At 36.8% G+C, this 21,419-nt stretch overlaps 1 protein-coding gene across 2 annotated transcripts in view; it reads right to left on the reverse strand.

Moving 5' to 3' along the window:
- Positions 1 to 21,419, reverse strand: part of LOC150087024 (metaxin-1-like) — a 132,348-nt gene that overhangs the window by 98,266 nt on the left and 12,663 nt on the right. For both annotated transcript variants that reach the window (XM_090371753.1, XM_090371752.1), the window contains exon 3: positions 20,178 to 20,257. In XM_090371753.1, the coding sequence (XP_090227879.1) occupies positions 20,178 to 20,257 (80 nt within the window). The remainder of the gene's footprint in view (positions 1 to 20,177; positions 20,258 to 21,419) is intronic.

Genomic DNA, 21,419 nt, shown 5'->3' on the forward strand with positions numbered 1-21,419 from the left:
CAGGGAGGGAAGAGAGGGGTAACAAGAGTAAAAATATTGCAGCAGAAAATCTCTTTAAGATAATTAAGAACATCTAATTAGATGTTCTAAATTATTTTTACTTTTGTTACCCCTCTCTTCCCTCCCTGTTTGGTTGGATTCTTAAGTTTAATTTTGACTATTTTCACTCTTGTCTTGCCATACTGCTGGCATTATTTTATTTTTAACTCTCATTCCAAATTATTTGTATGGTTATATATATATATATATATATATATATACACACACACATGGTATACGCTGTATACCCTCTGGAATTCAGTTAATAAGCACAGTATATACCTTCTGCTAATTTGACGACTACAGCACTGAAGAGGGGAGTAATGGAATTAGGGTCTTACCTTTTCCCATGTTATAAGCAATTCTGCATTACATCGAACTACATTATATTGAGTCTACAGTGTGTGTAATATATATATATATATATATATATATATATATATATATATATATATATATGAGTTAAGTTAATAATGGTAAGAGTTTTTTAAGGTAAAATATGATATACTAGCTTATCAGGTAAACCATAAACCCTGGCGGGTACCCAACGTGACCTGGAAAAAATCAATCTATGCAATGACATAAGCAAAAAATTATAAACATATATAAAAATACCATTAAAATGTTAGTTATGGCAATAAGATACATTGCAAGGGACTTTTTCAAGGGCTAACCCTTACAATGTATAAACCATAATTAACGAGCTATCCGTTTCTGTAGTCATCGTCCAGCATAACTATGTCCAAATATACGTAAAATAGTATTAAGTTAGAGCCAAAAGTATAAAATTTGTAGTAAGTTAGAGCCAAATGGTTAATTAATCCCAAATTTAGCAGTAAACTGGCAAGATGACTGTTAGCCCGACGGATAGCCAAAATTTAAATTAAATTAAAATTATAGAAAGAGCTATATTTATTGTTAGGCATATGTGCGTAGTTGATAGTAAATGCTGTCACGGTAGTCTAATCAAAAATAACAGTGTGAGCTATAGCTAACAAAGGCGAACGGAAAAAGGTATAAGAATAGATATAGTACCTCAATCCCCCTCGAATACTCTAATAGTTCATGAGGTATGAAAAGATAGGGATAAGAAAGTGAAAGTTAAACAGCAAAGAAAAAGCAAAATAATTAACATAGGATGTAACCTTATAGTAAGGTATCCTGGTTGGAATGCTTTAAGATTAAAATTAGAATGCTTACCACCGTATGGCCAAGGTACTAGAAAACCACGTGTATAGGCACGTGTAGCATATATAACTACCGATCGCAGCCCCCCCCTAGGAAATGTAATAGTTAAGTTAAGTGATAAAATAAGTATAATTACATACAGCGCCCTCTGCTGTTATTTAATATACTGTATAGTATTACACATAGAAAAGCCGTCAAATAAGTATCTCTCTCGAAGTAATAATAGAAATTTACAGAATAAGTTCCTACCCATGGAGCAAATATAGGTACAAGTTTTTAATGCGAGTAAGCTATATGTAACTTACTCCATGGGCAGTGCCTACTATTTACATAATTACATATCCAACGAAATTTATCTAAGCCAAAGAAAATCCTACGAAAATTTTACAAAGGCTATGTTATATTAGCGCCTGTTTAGGACTTTATCTATAATACTCTGTGCGTTAAGGTTATAATTCCCCTTGTTGTTTGCTATCAATATAGCTCTATACATATATCTTGTAATTATGTGGTGTGGGAAGTTTTATACTTTTGGCTCTAACCTAATACTATTTTACGTATATTTGGACATAGTTATGCTGGACGATGACTACAGAAACGGATAGTTCGTTAATTATGGTTTATACATTGTAAGGGTTAGCCCTTGAAAAAGTCCCTTGCAATGTATCTTATTGCCATAACTAACATTTTAAATGGTATTTTTATATATGTTTATAATTTTTTGCTTATGTCATTGCATAGATTGATTTTTTCCAGGTCACGTTGGGTACCCGCCAGGGTTTATGGTTTACCTGATAAGCTAGTATATCATATTTTACCTTAAAAAAAACTCTTACCATTATTAACTTAACTCATATTCATACAGACCGATGTAATGTTTAATCGTCCTAGATGGCATCAATTGGTTATGTGACTACTTAGTATTTATTATAATATTTATATTTATTATAACATTTAATATTTGCTTTGTCATACTTGGAGATATATATATATATATATATATCTCCATGTGTGTGTGTGTATGTATTGTTTTTTTAAAACTAAACAGCCCTCTTTGATTGGAATATTTAACTGTGAATGTTCTTGTAACCACCAGCTGCACAGTAAAAAAAAAAGAAAGAAAGAAATTTACTCAAGAATCAAGTTTACTTGCAAGTTTATACATCCCCTGTCCAAATATACATATTGGATAATTATTAACTAATTTAATTCAAAAGTCTTTATATGTTATTCAGTTATTTTCATGCTGAAGAAGAAGACCAATGTCTTCAGTAGCTACCTATGATCTTGTACTTATTAGTTGTCACTGCTAATCAGTTTTCTTACTCCCCCTCTCCCTGCCCTTAGCCAAGTATATGTTATCATTACATAGCCTTATCTTCATAAGTTCGCTGTAGCAACATATCAGTCCTGAACTATCACAGCCAACTACTAGTTGCTTGTTAACAGGAGAGACTGTTAACAAGCAAGAATATTTATTGATGCAATTGAGGCAGTGTTAAGTGGGTTGGAAAACTGCTAGCTATGTGGGAGGGGATACAGAGCCTACCAGTTTAATAGCAGTTACAGACAGAAATGTAAGTGATTCTTTACTTATTTCTTTAGGACAAGCAGCACACCTTGAAAGTAAGGTGTTGGAGATTAAGACTTGTTGGGGATTCTCCTGGAACAAGCAAATATATGGGCTGTGTTAGGTTTACTACGAGTAAAAACAAGTACAGCTATACTTGTGTATTTTGGGTACTACTGTTACAAGTATAGTAAATAAATTTGATGAATTTTAAGTACTAGTCAAGTCATCACATGCAGACATTGTGGGGATATTAGAGACATGGTGTCACTCAGATATAAGGGATGCAGAATTTGAATATGGAAAAAAGTACAAAGTGTACAAAAAGGCCAGATAGCATGGGAGAAGGAGGGTTTATGCTCTTAGTTAAGAAGCACATTAAATATAAGGAAGTGCATCCAATTTACATGAGTGACTAGTGAAATTTTGAGTCAGTTTGGTATGACATAAGCACTGGGAAAACAAAAACCACAGCAGGAGTGACATAGGCCTAATGACTGTGATGAGTATAATGACCAAATGAATCAGAATGCTGTATAATGGGAGACTTCTGTTGGTTGCCCACACATAAGACAAACTTCTGTGGATTTATCTGGTGACTGTGTTCTACACAAGCATGTTAGAGAGGCAACAAACAAAAACAGTAATCTTGATCTAATTATCAGTTGCAACACATCACATTGTATCATATTTGATTATTTGTAGAGATAGGGAGGTTGCAATTTCACTGCTGCACTTTGGAATACTATGCCCAAGTATTGAGACCACACCTAAAAAAAGACACTGAGATTCTTGAAAAGGCCCAGTGACAATTACATCATGCCTGGTAAGATTGGTAAAATATGAGGATGAAATATGTGAGGTACAAGAGTTTGTAGTTGGCAGTTAGGTACCATAAAGAAGATCTGGTTGAGGTCTATAAGGCTCCAGGAGTGGATAGTTATATGAATGAAGGTAAAAGTTTCATGGTTATAAATGACACTAGAACTAGAGGACTTAAACTGTAAGGAAGAAGTTTAGACTGGAATAAGTTACTTCTGTGGGTAGTTGAGGCTGACTGCTTTGGGAAATTCAGAGGTTAGCTGGATCAGTACCAACATGGGGAGAATGGCATGTAGGTACAAAGGGATTCAGAATTTGTGCAAACTCGAATACCAATATTTAAAATTGGTATTCATACTATCAGATTATGCAATTAAGTAATTATAAAAACCATAATGATAATAACTAACTAATTTAAAATTGATTTATTTGATACTTCTGTATCAGGATATTTTTCTTGAAATTCAGCATTGACATTCACATACAATATTTAATGAAACTATTGTTTAACATTTATGGAATTAAATGCACATACAGATAGGGAATATGCCATGATGACTTTGTCATTAACAAACCAATATGAGCTTGTATAAGTGTGACCCAACAACCCTGTTCTGGATGCAAAGGTATAGAGTTTCCAATAATATGGTTTTGTATTGTAAGAATTGTATATGATTACTAAAGTGTAACCATATGCAAATTTAGTTCTTTATTATATCACCAACTAAAATTAAAAGATGTATGTGATAGATATTTTTTTATTATGCATAATGATTCTCTTGCTATTGCTAATTTCTAAATATTAGCTCCAGAATATATTTCTGAATGTGGGAAGATTTTTTACACACAGGCACTCACTCACATGTGCACAAGAATAAGGAAGTGTGTGTGTGTGGGGGGGGGGGTCTTTATGATGTACACTTGTGGTTACTACCAATTACCCATTAACACACCTGAGTGATATCATTTTTCCTGGAATTTTTAGATCTGAAGATATGGATGGATAAAATGACAGCGGTTTACAGCAACGGTGTGTGATGGAGTTCCTGTTCAAATTTGGTGATTCAGTTGGCCACATTTATCCATTGTAAAACCGGCCTCCGTAGCCTGGTGGTCAGGATTGGGAGTGCACATGCTCTTTGAGTAAACCAGGATTAAACCCCTGACTGCTAAATACAGTTGATCTGCCAACTTAAATCAAATACAGGTCAGTCATCACTAATCCAGTCCCAACTAGAGGGAGTAATACTCTTGATTTGATTATCAGTAGTGATTCTTCATGCATTAAGAATCTGCAGATAAAGGAACCACTGGTGGCAGTGATCACTGTGTGCTGAAGGGGGATTTACTCAAAGAGGTAACTACCATCAGGAATAAAGGGAAGGGTTTTTACTTTCGTAAAGGCGACTACGGTGGTCTGAGACAGTATTTAAATACTATACGGTGGGACCAACTGATGATGTTACCAACAGCAAATTCAAACTGGGAAGCATTCAAAGAATTTATCTTGGAAGCTACTAGGCTTTACATACCAACTAATAAATATTGTTCAAGGTTTAGGCCTAAATGGATGTCAGATGAACTAATGAGACATATGGCAGAGAAGAAAAATGCACGGGATACATATAAATTAATGAGTGACATGGAAGTCTATGATAGATATAAGCTGGTCTGTAACCAAGTCACAAAGGAGATCAGGTAGGCAAAGGCAGATTATGAGAAATCTTTGGCAAAGGATGCAAAGAAACACAGCAAAGAGTTCTTTACCTATGTAAACTCTAGAAGGAAAGGGAGGAATCAGATTGGTCCACTGGATATTGATGGTTCAACTGTTGATGATCCTGCTCAGGTGGCTAACAAACTAAATGCTGCACCAGCCAAAAGAAAAAAAAAAAAAAAATTTCCAAGTTACCCTGAGAGAGAGAGAGAGAGAGAGAGAGAGAGAGAGAGAGAGAGAGAGAGAGATCCAGCTCAGGACCCTGGGTGTGCCAAGCCCATATTCACCAGATGTAAGCCCCTAAGGAAATAACTGAGAGGAAAGTGGAGGAGAAATTGTTGACGATAAACATAAAAAAGGCACCCATGGTGGATGGGATCTATCCAGTTATATTAAAGGAGTCAGCAAAGGAAGTAAGCAAACCCTTAGCCATAATTATGAGAGCTTCTCTGGACTCATGGGAGGTACCCATGGACTGGAGATGTGCAAATGTGATCCCAATTCACAAAGAAGGATCAAAGGGGCGACACAAGTAATTATAGACCTGTTAGTTTAACTTCTGTTCCAGGAAAATTAATGGAGGCACTGGTTAAAGAAGCCCTGCAGGATCATCTAGACAAGACATCAGTTATAGCTCAGACACAGTATGGTTTTGTTAAGGGAAAGTCTTGCCTGGCCAATTTGATTGAAGTGGTCACAAAGGAACTGGATGCAGGGAATAACTTTGATATTATATACTTGGATTTTAGAAAGGCTTTTGATACTGTTGCACATGGAAGACTACTGAAAAAATTGGAGCAGTGTGGCATTGGAGGCAAATTGCTGCTATGGATAAAGGGATGGTTGAGTGGGAGAAGACAGAGCAATGGACACTGCTCATCGTGGACTAATGTTATTAGTGGAGTCCCTCAGGGCTCAGTGTTGGGTCCATTGTTGTTTTCTGTATTTATAAATGATATTGATGATGGTATATCAAGCTTAATGTCCAAGTTTGCAGACGATACGAAGGTTGATAGGGTTGTTAAGGACACTAATGACAGTACGCTGCTGCAACAGGATCTAGAAAAGTTGAACAGATGGGTCGAGAGGTGGCAAATGAAGTTGAACACTGACAAATGTAAAGTACTACATATGGGAAGCAGTAACCCCAGAGTAATGTATCAACTCTGTGGTACTACACTGATAGTGGTAGAGAATGAAAAGGACCTGGAGGTAATTGTGCAGGCAGATATGAAGTTTTCTGAGCAGTGCAGATGGTCTGCAAGAGTAGCTCATGGTGTGTTGTAAATGATGTACAGGAATTTTTCTAGCAGGGATAAGGAGGTGATTATCCCCTTGTATATGGCAATGGTCAGGCCACACCTTGAGTACTGTATACAGGTCTGGAGGACTCATTTTAAGAAGGATGTAGAGCTGTTGGAACGAATACAGAGAAGGGCAACAAGATTAGTGAATGGAACAAAGGGTTACTCTTATGAAGAAAGCCTTAAGTTTTGCAAATTACAGTGTCTGGAGACTAGGCACCTGCGAGGCGATCTGATTGAGGTGTATAAAGCCTTGAATGGTTTGAGCATGCTCAATGCTGATGGGATTCTTCCTCTTGCTCAGAATAATCACCTGAGAGGGCATAAATTCAAATTGAGGAAAGACAGATGTAGGATAGATTGTGTGGAAATTTGCCTTTAGCCAGCGGGTAGTTGGTTGGTGGAACAGACTTCCATCCCTTGTTGTGGAAGTTGATAGTCTAAATAAATTTAAGGCTCAGCTGGACAGGTATTTTAGACGAACGGAGGGATAAAGTGGAAGTTTTTTTTTTTTTTTTTTTGGCTGATGCTGCCAAAAAGCTTGCTTTCTTGCATCATATGCCTCTACTAATGCTAATGCTGGAGGTTGATCCGGTAGGAAAATGAACATAGGTAGGAGAGCCAGTATTCAACAATGTTAAATCCTGTCTATCAACATTTCAATAAGCTTTCCATGCCTGTCTAAGTCAGAGGAACCCCATAATGGATGGTGAGCATTAAAGTCACCTAGCAGACAGAAGGGAACTGGTAGTTGCAACACAAGATCTTCGATTCCCTGAACAGAATATGGACGATTAGGTGGAAGATAAATTGAGACCAATGTAACAGTGATTCCAATTACTATGCATGTGGCAACAGCTTCTAAAGAGATTTGCAATGGAATGCATCTGGAGGGATCTCTTGTGTCCAACAGGATGGCTACTCCTCCATGAGCACTATTAGTGTCAGATCTATCTTGTCTGAAGATAGTGTAATTTTTGACTGTAGCGGAAACTTGCGGCATCAAGTTGGTTTCTTGTAGGCACATGGCAACAGGATTGAAGCAGTGAATTAGTTCATTGATATCATCGATGTTGCTGCGAAAACCTGTACAATTCCACTGAATTATATGTTCCATTATTTGGTTTTGTTCGTGGAAGATGTATCTGACTGCTTTTTATAAGCTGATTGTTTATGGCAGACTGGTTTTGGTTTTTCTTTTTGGGGAAAAGTGGGCCATCCTGATTAATTTCTATCGTCCAGGTCATCTTCTGCGTGTATTTCAAGCAGTTCTCCATGGCCGATAGTATCATCTGTATCCATCTTGTTAGGCATGATTCTTTCATCTCAACAGGATACAATCTTCGCAAATTTTCTGCTACCTGACAATACGGAGGTCTCTGGGATGGAATTGTGAATGGTATTATTGCTTTTGTCTACTGAATTTGGTTTAGAGGGATACTGGACCAAGAGTACTGATTGAGCCCAGTCTGGTATTGATATTTTTGGAGAGATGGATACTTCTGTCTGACATGCCATGATTCGTGTCTGTGAATGGTAGAAGCACAAGTATGTTTTGGTATACTTAAGTTGACCTGTTTTTTCCCTTCTTGGGTGACTTTAATCTGCCCAAGAATGATTGCAACAAATGGGAGGAAAACTCACCATGAGGAAATATTTTTTTAAATAAACCAGATTATTATTTTTACCAGCATTTTAGAGAAAGTACTAGGGGTGAGAATATTCTTCATCATTACTAACAAATCAGATGATATCCCACGGCTTAAAGTACAGAAACCATTGTCAGGAAGCGATCGTGCAATTGTCAGTTTGAAGAGAAAAAAAGATATTGCAGTAGTTAAATTTTCTGTTTATACTCCGGGATGACCAAACGGTCAGAGGAGTTTAAAGGTAAAGGCACGGGTTTTAATATTAGAAGAGGGGACTTTGACAGTTTAAGGCTCTATATGGCATCTATTAATTGGGTAGATTGCAAAGAGGACAAATACACTTGAATTATGGAATATTGAGGACAAATACACTTGAATCATGGAATACCTTTAAAGCAAAAATTACAGATGCCTTGAATGCATACATACCTTTAAGAAAATATTGCAGGAGTAGCATGCCGAAATGGATGACTGTGGAGATGGGTGGTCAAACAGAGCAGAAAAAGATAGCATGGGATAGTTACAGAGCGATGAAAAGTACTGAAGCCTACAACAGGTAAAAGTTGATCTGTAAGAGTACCACAAATAATTTTAGGGAGGCCAAGGCTGCGTATGAGAAAGCATTTGCTAAGAGAGCAAAGAAAGGAAAAGGAATTTTTCATGTATGTGAATACAACAAAGAAGAAAGCTAATCAAATCGGACCCTCGTGCACTGGGTGTGGGAAAGTCTTAGATTACCCAGCTGATGTTGCAGATGAATTGAATAGTTACTTTGCATTGGTCTTTAGTGACAAAAGACCCTTCACGCTGAGAAGAGGTTGTGCAAGTGAGGCTTAGCCATATGAAATTGATGATGTAATTATAGACGATTGTTTATTAGAAAAACTTTTGAGCATAAAGGCAAGCAAGGGGCTCCTGGAGTTGATGGTAGATACCCTGTAGATTTAGGCGAAAAGATTGCCAGGGAGTGTATTCAACCACTGATGTTAATTACGAAGGCATCTTTGGATTTGGGGAGATTCCTTTGAATTGGTGAAGTGCCAGTGTATTGCCAATACATAAAGGCCATTCTAAGAATAAAGTAGGTGGTCCAGACTAGTGTGTTTGCCAGAAGCAACAATTGATGATGTTACCAACAAATTGTCAGATTTAAAAGGAGGTAAAGAGAGATGTATTATTCATGTGGGGACAAATGATATTAAACATACACACCCTTGTAAAAATGCCACAAGTTAACTAGACTGGTTAGTCTGACTTATGTGGTAGTAAAAATCTTAGAGGCAGTGATTTAGAGTCCAATCTAAAGGATGCAAAACATGGCTTTGTTAAGGGAAAATCATGTTTAACTAAATTAGTAGGCTATTTTTACACAGTTAATCATGAGCTGGATTTAGTGAACAATTTCAACATAGTTTATTTGGATTCTAGTAAAGCATTTGGCTTGGTCCCTCGTGAGTTACTGAATAAGCTTGAACAGGTTGGAATTACTGGTAAGATTCTAAGAGATTACAACCCTCAACATTAATCACATTAAGATTCTAAGAGATTACAATCCTCAGCATTAATCACAACCCTCTGCCTTCTGCAGAGCAGAAGGTTGTGATTAATGGATATTTTTCAGATTTGTGTACTATCAGGAGTGGAATCCCTCAAGGATCAGATCTTGGACCACTGTTGTTTTTCATTTTCATAAATGAAATCAATGAAGGGATAGAGGATGTGATGTCAAAATTTGCAGACTACATAAAGATAAGTAGAGTCATTAAAGATCAGTGTCATACAGCACTCCTTCAAGATGATTGTTACAGATTTCAAAGATCGTCAGAGAAGTGGCAGCTATATTTTAATGCTGCTAAATGCAAGGTCTTACACTTGGAGAATAGCAACTCCCAAATAAATTATACACTTTGTGGGGTTGAATTAAAAACAGCAGAGGAGGAACGAGATCTGGGAGTTATGATACAGGCAGATATGAAGTTTTCTGAACAGTGTAAACAGGCAGCCTAGAAAGCCCATAGTGTCCTATCAATAATTTATCAGACATCATCCTGTAGAAATAGGGATGTCATAATCCCACTGCACAAGGCAATTGTAAGACCACATTTGGAATACCATATTCAAGTATGGAGACCTCATGTGATAAAAAGACATTGAGCTTCTTAAAAGGGTTCAAAGATGGGCAACTTGAATGGTGAGATCACCAAAAGGATGACCGTACAAGGAAAGACTCAGTATGTGGGCTACAGAGCTTGGCAACCAGGCACTTCAGAGAAGACCTGATTGTGGTTTATAAGACTCTGAGAGGGATTAGTAAAATGAATGAAGGTAAAATTGATGGTAGCACTCCTTCATGCAATCTAAGCTAAATGGGTTTAGCTTAGATTGTAGGAAGTTTTCTTTTAGCCAACGAGTTGTTGATTGCTGTAATAAGTTGCCATCGCAGGTGGTTAAGGCTGACAGTTTGAATAAATTAAAAGGTCAACTGGATAGATACCTGTGTGGGGGGGAAAGCATATAATTTGTATTTTTCTTATCTACTTTGTTTTGTTTTGTTTTTTTCTCTTCTCTCTCAGTGCAGCAAAAGTCTGTGGCTTCCTTGCACTATATGCAAAATACTATTACTATTATTTACACTATCATGCAGAAAATGACATACAGGCATTTTAAAGTATGCAACAATGTCTGAAGTTCATCTGTCTCACTCTTAGAAAGACAGTTGAATCTGACTGTTTGAATAAATTCAAAGGTCAACTGGATAGTTATCTGTGTGAGGGGGGAAGTATATTATTTATATTTTCTTATCTACTTGGTGTTTTTTTTTTTTTTTTTTCTCCTAGTGCAACAAAATCCTGTGGCATCTTTGCAATATATGGCAAATACTCTTACCATTACTATAAGATCTGGAGAAATTTGGTGCTGGCAGTCCTTCTGAGTGCTTTAAAGGAGTCGTCATGTGATGAAACATGGCTCTTCCATTAGGACAAACAAACCAAATGACAATCCACTAAATGGCCACAGCTGATATTACCTGAACAACAAATGTTTCTAAGGAACAAATGTTTCAAGAAATCAATAAAAATGATGCCATTTTGATCACAAAAGATGGCCATAACTTTTGTTAATGATTTGGAAAGTTTTGGCTCTTTGTTATTGATTTCTTGAAAAATGGAACAACCACAAAGAAAGACACTAATTGTCCCTGAAAAAGCTTAATCGAGCTCTCAGAAATAAAAGACCTGAAATAAATTTGCAGGACAAGTTACATCAGGATAACGCAAAGCTGCACACAGCACAAATGACACTGTCAGATTGCCCAGCTAGGGTTGAGCATAATGCTTCACCTGCCCTATAGAGCCCTGACCTCATCGCATCAGATTTTTTTTTTTTTTTTTTTTTTTGTTTAGTAGACTGAAGGTATACCTGCATGGTAAGGTGTTTGAGAGTGATATGGAACTCATTTCCAACATTAAACGTTAGTGTAAACATTATCCGATTTTTACCAAGGTGCATTCACTGTCTGGAAAGAATGCTAAATAAAATGCAGCGTAAAATGCAGGTGGTATATTAAGTGACATTTTCACAAAGTTGAAAGATTGTATTTATTGTCTGTGAAGTATGGTTACAATATCTCAGATAATAACAATATTACAGCTTATAGTGTTTTATTTATTGACCTGCCCTTGTAAACTGAGATCATAAGCACTATTAAAGATGTTAGCAGGATAGTGAGATCTGCTGATATCTTTACTGCTGCTTGTGATCATTTGTACTAGTATGTTTGGTCAGGTGTGGGTAAAAAATGGAAGTAGAAAATAATGTATAGTTGAGGAAAGCAGATATCTACAATCGATGTGGTTTCAATAAGAGGATAGGAACTGCACTGAAGTGTTTAACAAACTAACAGGCTTGCTCAGATTGGTTTTTGAGCTTGCTGACTCCCAATGCTTGTTGTGCTATTAATCATAACTTCAGTGATTGTAATTATGCTCAATCACTGTCATCTTAGTCTCTTAGTCATATGAGTCATAACCATCTTTGCTGGTTGTGAATCAGGTGCTAGACAACTTCGGAGTTACAATTACAAATAAGTTTGTACTGAACTAACTGCATATACCTTCATTCCCTCTCACCTCATCCACTTCTATGTAGCTTTTTGGGATTGAACAAAGTTCAGGTAGGCTTGTGGATAACCACTTCTTTTTAAAATTCCATTTTGCAAGTTCTTCTGCGAAGACTTTAGAAGTGGCATTCTTGTTCATCCATCTAGGAATAATCTAAGAATTCATTTGAGGTGTGATAAATTCAACAACAATGAGATGATGAAAAGAGATTGGTTATTTTTTGTAATCATGATCTATTCTGCCATCAGGAGTCAAGAAAATCTGGTGAATGAAAGATTTTCTCTATGTTAGTTGGAGCATCCTTAAGTGAGTAGATTATTCAGTTAGTAAGTTATTGAGTTTTGGTTGTCATTGTTTACTGGAATTGCTTAGATAAGGATATCTTTCAAAAAAGACAGGAAAGATTATTTGTCCTGCCCTACAGTTTCTTATAGAAACTGTTGGGTAGGACCAATGTTCTTTCCTCTGTATATAGTATCCTAACTCTACTAACTGCTTAGTTACCTGGTAGCACTAGAATTGAATACGAATTGACAAAGATATTGCAGTCAGATAGCTAACTGAACAACTCTTTGCTGATTAAGCAAGAAGAGTTGAAGACAGTTCATGGTTTTTACTTATCTAAAGAGGAAGCAAAACTCCTTGGTTCTAGGTTACAACAGAAAGTTACTTGAAGCCAGAAATTACAGTACAGTGCACTCCCGCTAATCCGAACCCCGGTAATCCGAACGTCCGCCTAATCCGAACACGTTTTGGTCAGCGGAGAAGAAATTTTTTAGTTCGCAAAATATACGTTAAATACGTTAAATTTAAATGGTATTAATGGTACAAAGACATTTAGAATTCCACAAAAAAATTGTATTTTATTGTAGTACTGTACTAATACAAAATTAATATATCAGTGTTTGACATGGCCTATTAAAACTACAGATCAATACTTATACACCAAAACAGGAACAAAAGCCATTTTTCAGAAGTAACAAACTCTGTTAATTTTTTTTGACGTAACGATGAAAATCGATTAGAAGATGCTATGTTTTGCCACCGGTTACACTCTCCCACAGCTCAGCAACCCAATATACAACATCTTTTAAGTTCACTTGTTTCATTTTCTCATGTAAAGAAAGTGAATTGGTGTTATCTTCTATCAAGGACCTAAGATATTTCTTTCTGTATGCAAGCTTGATAGACTGTAACACCCCCTGGTCCATGGGCTGTAATAACGGTGTTACATTAGGCGGTAAGAAAGCTGCCTTTATATCCCCTGATGTAAACTCGGAAATGTCTGGGTGGGATGGCGCATTGTCTATGAGGAGAATGGCGCGAGGTGGCAAATCATTTTCATTGCTGAAACGTTTCACTGCTGAGACAAATTGATTATGAAACCACTCAATGAAAAGCTGTCCGTTCATCCAAGCTTTTTTTTGACTTTTGTAATGAACTGGAAGATTGTTAATGTTCATATTTTTAAAAGCGCTCTCGGCTTCGCTGATTTAATGATCATCATCAAAGATAGCTTGTGATTTCCTGAAGCATTACTTCAAGCTATCAACGTCACTCACTCCTTATTCATTTTAAAATCAGGGGTACGTTATTCGGCTAATCCGAAATTCTGCTAATCCGAACAGGGCTCGGTCCCAATTAGTTCGGACTAGCGGGAGTCCAGTGTATATTAAAATGTCACAAAGTGTTTTCAGAATATTTCATTATTGAAGCCTGTGTTTCTTTACAGAAACACAGGCTTCAATAATGCCTTCTGAACAAACTGGGCATTGAACAATCCTAATGGATGGTGTATATTTATTCATGCCTTAAAATTAAGTTTAAAACTAGTTTTGCTGTACAATGGAAATGCATTCCCATCAGCTCCTCTATTTCATGCCTTTGGCTCAAAAGAAAGAAACATATGTAAGTATGGCTGAGATCCTGACTGCAATAAAATACCATAACTTTGTTTGGAATATCTGTGGTGATCTTAAGGTAACTGGATTACTCAGAGGTCTACAAGGAAGTTTCATAAAATAATGTCATTTTCTATGTTTGCAGGGCAGTTGCAAGAGAAGAACATTATATTGTGCAGCAGTTGGAAAAGAGGGAATAATATAAAATATGTTTTACTGGTTGAAATAAAAAAACTCTTTTTCCACCTTTGTATATAAAGCTTGGATTAATGAAGAATTTTGTTAAGGCTCTGGATAAAGAAGGAAACTGAATCCACTATATAAAAGAAGTGTTTCCCAATTTAATAGATGCAAAACTGAAAGAAATTTTCATTGGGCCTCAAATAAATTCCTCCAAGATGATGTGTTTGAAACAAAACTACAGGATAATTAACTAGCAGCTTGGCAATCATTGAAGCAGTTGTTCATAGATTTCTTAAAAGAAGATAATTATGAATCTCTAGTGTTAACTTTATTGAAACGTTAAAATGATAGGGACTGCCAGATGTCTTTGAAATTTCATTTTCTTCATTCCCATCTCAGTTTTTTCCTCAAAATTAGGGGATGTAATTGGTGAACAAGGGAAATGATTTCATCAAGATATATCCACAATGGAAAAGTAGTACCAAGGTCTCAGGAATGCTGCCATGTTGAGAGATTACTGCTTGTTTCTTAAAAACAGTGAAAGCAAAATGGACCGTAAGAAAAACTGAACAACAAATGTTTCTAAGGAAACAGAATGTATGTAGCACATTATCTATTTGGTTAAAGTATTTTTAAGAAAGCATGTGTATCATTGTATGATATTTTGAAATTGGTCATTAATTAAGTTACATTTCATTATATCTTTCAATGGAGACATGATTGATTAATCTATCATGTCTCCATTCTATTATAACATATCCATCATAACATGTCTGCATCATAACATGTCCTCAAGGATCTGCAGATCCTTGAGGTTGTCACAGACATTCTCTCAGATAGGTCAGACAAGCTGTACTTGCTACCTGGAAGTCTAAAACGGTGATGGAACTGATAAACCTTACAGTGGACCCAATTTCTGCGAAGTCCGGACGGTCTGTGACAGCCAAATCCTCTGCTTGCACCTTCACGATGGTGGGACTTTTAGTAATCCTGGGTATAACCTTGATGCACAAGTACATGGTGGGTGACCACCCAGGTGTGACCCAACGTAAGCAGAGGTTGAGGTGTGGCGCCCACACCTCAACCTTTTGAGGTTATGATGAATATCGTGGCAAGATCCAATATTCCTTACATTACGATGGATACAGCTCTAAAACGGTGTTCACAGGCCGGCCGCTAGTTAGTACACTGGACTGAACCTATTGGTAACTCTCTAGGAGGCTCCCGGATCAGCTAGTGTATAATCTTGCTACTGCTACTCTGCCAGATAATGACTGGAAGGAGTCCATGTAGTGTGTATGCGGGGAGCATTGTCGAGGCCACGTTATGTCAAGGATCTGGGTATATTCTTACCATGTGTACGCCATATCCAAAAATTTCATTACTTCATACCGCATTTCCCATCCACTTTTTCTTACTATTGAATTCATCATGAATTGTCAAACTAATAGAACAAGCTTATCTGCGAAAAGATCTAAACCTCCCAAGTACTTGCTAATTCATTTCACAAATATACGTGGTCTCAATTCTAATCTCAACGATGTCCATTTCCACTTGCAGTCTGCCAAACCCCATGTACTTTTTCTGACAGAATCTCAGTTATCGGTTGATTCAACTACTGCTCACCTCAGATGCCCAAATTATTCGCTGTATGATTCCTTTCGCCTCAAAGGTGGTACTTGTGCATACGTCCGTTCTGATAATCCCTGTCAGAGACTGGCAATTTGGAATCTCCTCTCTCTTTTGAATCTTCTCTGGCTTAAAACCCCTCTACCTCATGTGTCAAATTCATCTGTTGTTTCTAACGTTCTCCCAGCTCCACTAATCACTTGGAGCTCTTTGACTTCCTCTCTTTGCAACTTGCCTTTCTCCAGTCCAACTTTCCTAACAGTGAGGTAATTTTCCTTGGTGATTTTAATGTTCACAACTCCAGCGCCGACCGGGCTAACCGGGTGGGTAAAGTGCCTGCCTGGCAACCCAAAGGTCACGGGTTCGATTCCCGCCTCAGGCTTGGATCAAAGTACTGAAAAAAAAAACGTTGGGAGGTGCATTATGGCTACAGAAGCCTATGCGCCAACAACTACCAAAAAAAAAAAAAAAAACAACTCCAGCTGGCTTCCGTTTTCTAGTCACACCGACCCAGCTGGTCGAGATGCTGAGGCTTTTGCAATTACTAATAACCTTGCACAGATTGTTCAATTACCTACAAACATTATTCTTTTTCTCACAAACAACCCTTCTAAGTACACAGTCAAAGTGAGAGGTCCTTTAGGCACTTCAGATCACAACTTGGTGATTGTCTCTTCTCCAATGGAACCTTTATCTCATGGCTATTCCCAACCTCGTGTTGTTTGGCATTACAAGAATGCAAAATGGGATGACCTGCGAGACTTCTTTTCTTCTTTTCCTTGGTCGAATTACTGTTTCAAAACTTCTGATGTCAACGTTTGCTCAGATCGTGTCAGTGAAATTATTCTTGCAGGAATGGAATCCTTTATCCCACACTCCACTTAAAATATCATCCTTTATCTAAACCTTGGTTTTCCAATAAATGTGCTAAGGCTGTTCAAGAGAAGAACGTTGCATATCGTAATTGGCTTGTATCTAATTCTCCAATTTCAACCTACACCAAAGCTCGCAACAATTGTAAAGCAGTTTGAACTAGAGTAAACTAGAGATTGAAAAGGCTAAGAGTAGAAAACTTGCTTCTTGCCCTAATGGTAGCTGAGCATTCTGGTCTCTTGACAAAGCTATTGGCCGCAACTTTTGCCCATCTCTGCTCCCACCTCTGTCCAAACCAGATGGTTCTGTTGTCATTTCAGCCAAGGATAAAGCTGACCTGCTAGCATCCCATTTTTCTTCCAACTCGTGTATTAATGATCTTGGTAAAACACCTCCCACCATTCCCAACACGCTCCATTCAATGCCTCCTGTGGTCTTCCGTCAAAAGGATTTTGATGAATCTTGATGCTAAGAAAGCTCCAGGTCCCGATGGTATTTCTCCACTTGTTCTCAAAACCTTACTCCTATTATTTGCCGCCTTTTTTCACTTTTTTATTCCAAAGGTGTTTTTCCTTCTGCTTGGAAATTTGTTCATATCCAGTCAGTTCCTAAAAAGAGTGACAAATCCCTCCCATCCAATTATCATCCCAATTTCAATTACTTCTGCTCTTTCTAAAGTAATGGAGAAATCAATTAACCGCCAACTCTTAAACTACCTAGAAACCTTCCGTCTGATCAATGGTCACCAGTATAGATTCCGTCAGTGTCGATCCACTGGTGATCTGGCTTGTGTTACCCATTTATGAACTAATTCAATGGAAAGGTTTGGTGAAACTCAAGTAGTTGCTCTTGACATCTCAAAGGCTTTCGATCGTGTTTGGCATAAAGGTCTTCTAAACAAGCTTCCATCTTATGATTTGCCAACTGTTTTTAGTAATTGGTTATCCAGTTTTCACAAATACACGTGGTCTTCTAACTTCTCCACTAATGCCGATGTTCCCCAAGGTTCAGTTCTTTCCCCCACTCTTTTCCTCTTGTATATTAATGACCTTCTTCCATTGACTGGAAATCCTATCCATAGTTTTGCCGATGATAGCACATTGCATTCCACTTTCCATTTTTAGAAACCTTGTCCTGCTCAATCAGCTTCAACTTCTCGAAAATCTGCTACCAATTCCTTAAATGCCGATCTTCAGGTAATTCTCCAGTGGGGCAAAGAGAACTTAGTTGATTTCAACCCTTCTAAAACTCAGTCTTGTCTTATATCTCGCAAAAAGGATTCTTCTGCTCCTATGCTTATCATTGGTGACACTCCAATTTCTAGGCAAAATGATATCTCTTTTCGGGATTACCCTGACTTTTAATCTCTCTTGGCACAAGCACAATACAAATATTGCTTCCTCTGCATCTAAAAAACTTGGTTTTCTCTTTAGCTCTCGGCGTTACTTTTCTTCCAAACAGCTGCTCACTCTGTATAAATCATAAATCTGCCCTGCCATGGAATATTGTTCCAACATATGGGGTGGTGCCCCCAAAACCTCTCTCAGGCTTCTTGATTCCATTCAGAAGAGGGCAGTTAGGTTAATTAATGATTCATTTCTACAGAGTCTCTCCACTTGCTGTCTCATAGACGTACTGTTTCTGCTGCATGCCTCTTCTACAGATACTTCCATGGGCACTGTTCTTCTGGATTGGCTTCTATAATTCCCACTCTCTCTTTCAAAACAGTCTGAACACATGCTGCCTCCAGCCAACATCCATTTACTGTCCAACTTCAAACTCACAGAACCAACTTTCATCTTCCTTGTTTATTCATTCAACTGCCGTTTTCTGGAACAGCGTTCCTTCATACGTATTTCCTGAAAATTACAGTCTACAGAAGTTCAAGTCCAATGTCAACAAATATCATCTTTCGTCTTCCCAACCTCCAAACCAAGCACGGTACTAAGTACTATAAGTTCTAATACCTCTCGTGTTTGGGGTTTACACAAAAAAAAAAAAAATAATTTCCTGTAAAATCTGCAAAAATGTGTGTGTGTGTGTGTGTGTGTGTGTGTGTGTGTGTGTATATATATATATATATATATATATATATATATATATATATATATATATATATTTTTTTTTTTTTTTTTTTGTAAGCTAGTGGCTAATTTGTCTAATGCGTCCTTAAATTTATTCAAATTACCCACTTCCATAGCATCAGATCGAAGTTTATTTCAACAACCAATTACTTTCTCTCTGGCTGAAAGCAAATTTCCATATATCTATCCTACAGCAATCCTTTTTCAATTTTAACTTTATGTTCCTTTTGGTCTGAGAAAAAGCAAAGATACCATCTGGATTTAGTTTACTTTATCTACTGAGAGAGTAAGAGAGTTTACTGAGAGAGTAAAGTTCACTCTCTCAGGTGCTTAGTTTTCACATACTGCAGTTTGCAGAACTGAAGTTAGCAAGAGTGCTATTTGTGACCATGACTATTCCATTTGCTCTTCTCCATATGTGTTCCAAGAGATTCACGTCCTTAAAGGCTTCCAGACTTGTATTCAAGGCTTCCAGACTTCAATATTCAAAATGTGGCCCTACTATTGCTTTATAAATGAGATAATCACCTTTCCACAACTAGCATAATTTCTGTATAGCATTGATAGAACCTCATGAGCTGTCCTAGCAGTCTGCACTGCTTGGAGAACTTCATGCTGAAGTGTACAACATTCCCTAGGTATCTTTTGTTCTTCACCACCTTGAGTGTGGTACTACCCAAATGATATGTTATTCTGGGATTACCGCTGACTATATATAATACCTTGCATTAGCAAAGAAAAACCCACTTCTCAACCAATTTTCCTAAGCCTTGCAGCAGTAGTATGGCTTGGTTCCTGTCTTTGGCTACTCTGCCAATCTCTGTGGAGATGATCAGATGAGGTTAGCCTGATGAACAGTATATTTTCTGGAAGTGTATGTTAACTGCACAAGTAATTTAGTATTTATCTGTCCAACTATCAATCAATTAACACAGTGTTAAATTTTCCCTAGTATGCAAAGTTAATATGACTTCTGATTCTTGGCTGACAAAGGAGGAAGAAAACGCTCATACTAATTTTAAGTAAATAATTTAAACTGGAAGTAATATATATTAAAATAAAAGTATATTGCCTATGGATAAATAAAAATAACCAACCTGTTTCCTCAGATAATCTATTGTCTCATCAAAAGTAGTTATTGCTGTGTCTGGTCTGTGACGAAAAATTGGAAAATGCCCTAAAAAATTAATTTAAATTATATATCTATTTTAAAGTAAAAACATGAAGTAGGTTCACCCGAAACCCATTTGTTCCTATGTTCTATTATGCCAATTCACAAAAAGTTGCACTTATCATTAAGAAATGCACTCCACTTTTTTACTAACCACAAGATAATTGCACAGCACTTTGCAAAATTATTTTGTCTACTGGTGAAATATCTTCAGCTACTGGTTGAACCTTATGAAACTGCCCACACCAGTCACGACACCACAACAATTTGGTTGTTCTGGAAACACACACTGCCATTTGTTGCTTTTATCCTATTGTGAATCTTTGTCAGCTAATACCCCAAATTCAAATTTAAAATTCACTGTGCCCAAAAGCTATATAATACCAAACAGTCCTTTGTAGACAATAGTGGATCCTGTCAGTATAATTAATAACATCTCATGGAACATGCAACTGAACACTTCAACATCTCAGACATGTCACAAAACTAGTACTAAAGACTAGTTTTGGAAGGTGAAATGTTCTCAAATGGTGTACTGGAAACAAGTTTGTAGTGAACCTACCATATAAAAAATATTGACAAGTACTCCGATAAATACTGTATTTGTCTAAATTGCTTAAAAATAAATATATCATAAGTAACCTAAAACTTCAAACAAAATGGGTGTATATGGTATCATGCTAAAATAAAAATAAGCATCAAGTATTTTTTCTCACAACTTTTCATCTAGATTTCTGAGTTTTGTTTTTTTTTCATTCTTCATCACAGACAGAGAGCTAGATATTAGACTAAGCATACAGCCTTTCAAATTCAAATCCTAATTCTACAACTGTTACAGTTATATTTATTTTTACTGTTGTTACGTATTAATATGCACCATTGTTTTCTTTTCAACTGTAAGCCTCTACAAGCAGTAACTTTGTTATTAGACCATTCTTTTTCAAATGTAGTGCAATGATTTTCATTCTCGATTTAAATTATTTATTTTTCTGAAATAATATTAGCTTTTCTTACATTGAGTATTTATTTTTCTGAAATAATATCAGTTTTTCTTACATTGAGTAAATTTAGTAACATTAACATGGAAGATTTATATCCTTTTGATATATCACACCAAAGACAAACTAAACCTTCACTAAGAAAAAAAAGTTGCTCCACAATAGCACTG

Source organism: Mastigoproctus giganteus, chromosome 4 (genome assembly GCF_048544385.1).
Source record: "Mastigoproctus giganteus isolate SK-2022 chromosome 4, ASM4854438v1, whole genome shotgun sequence".
In the NCBI taxonomy this organism is placed as follows: Eukaryota; Metazoa; Arthropoda; class Arachnida; order Uropygi; family Thelyphonidae; genus Mastigoproctus; species Mastigoproctus giganteus.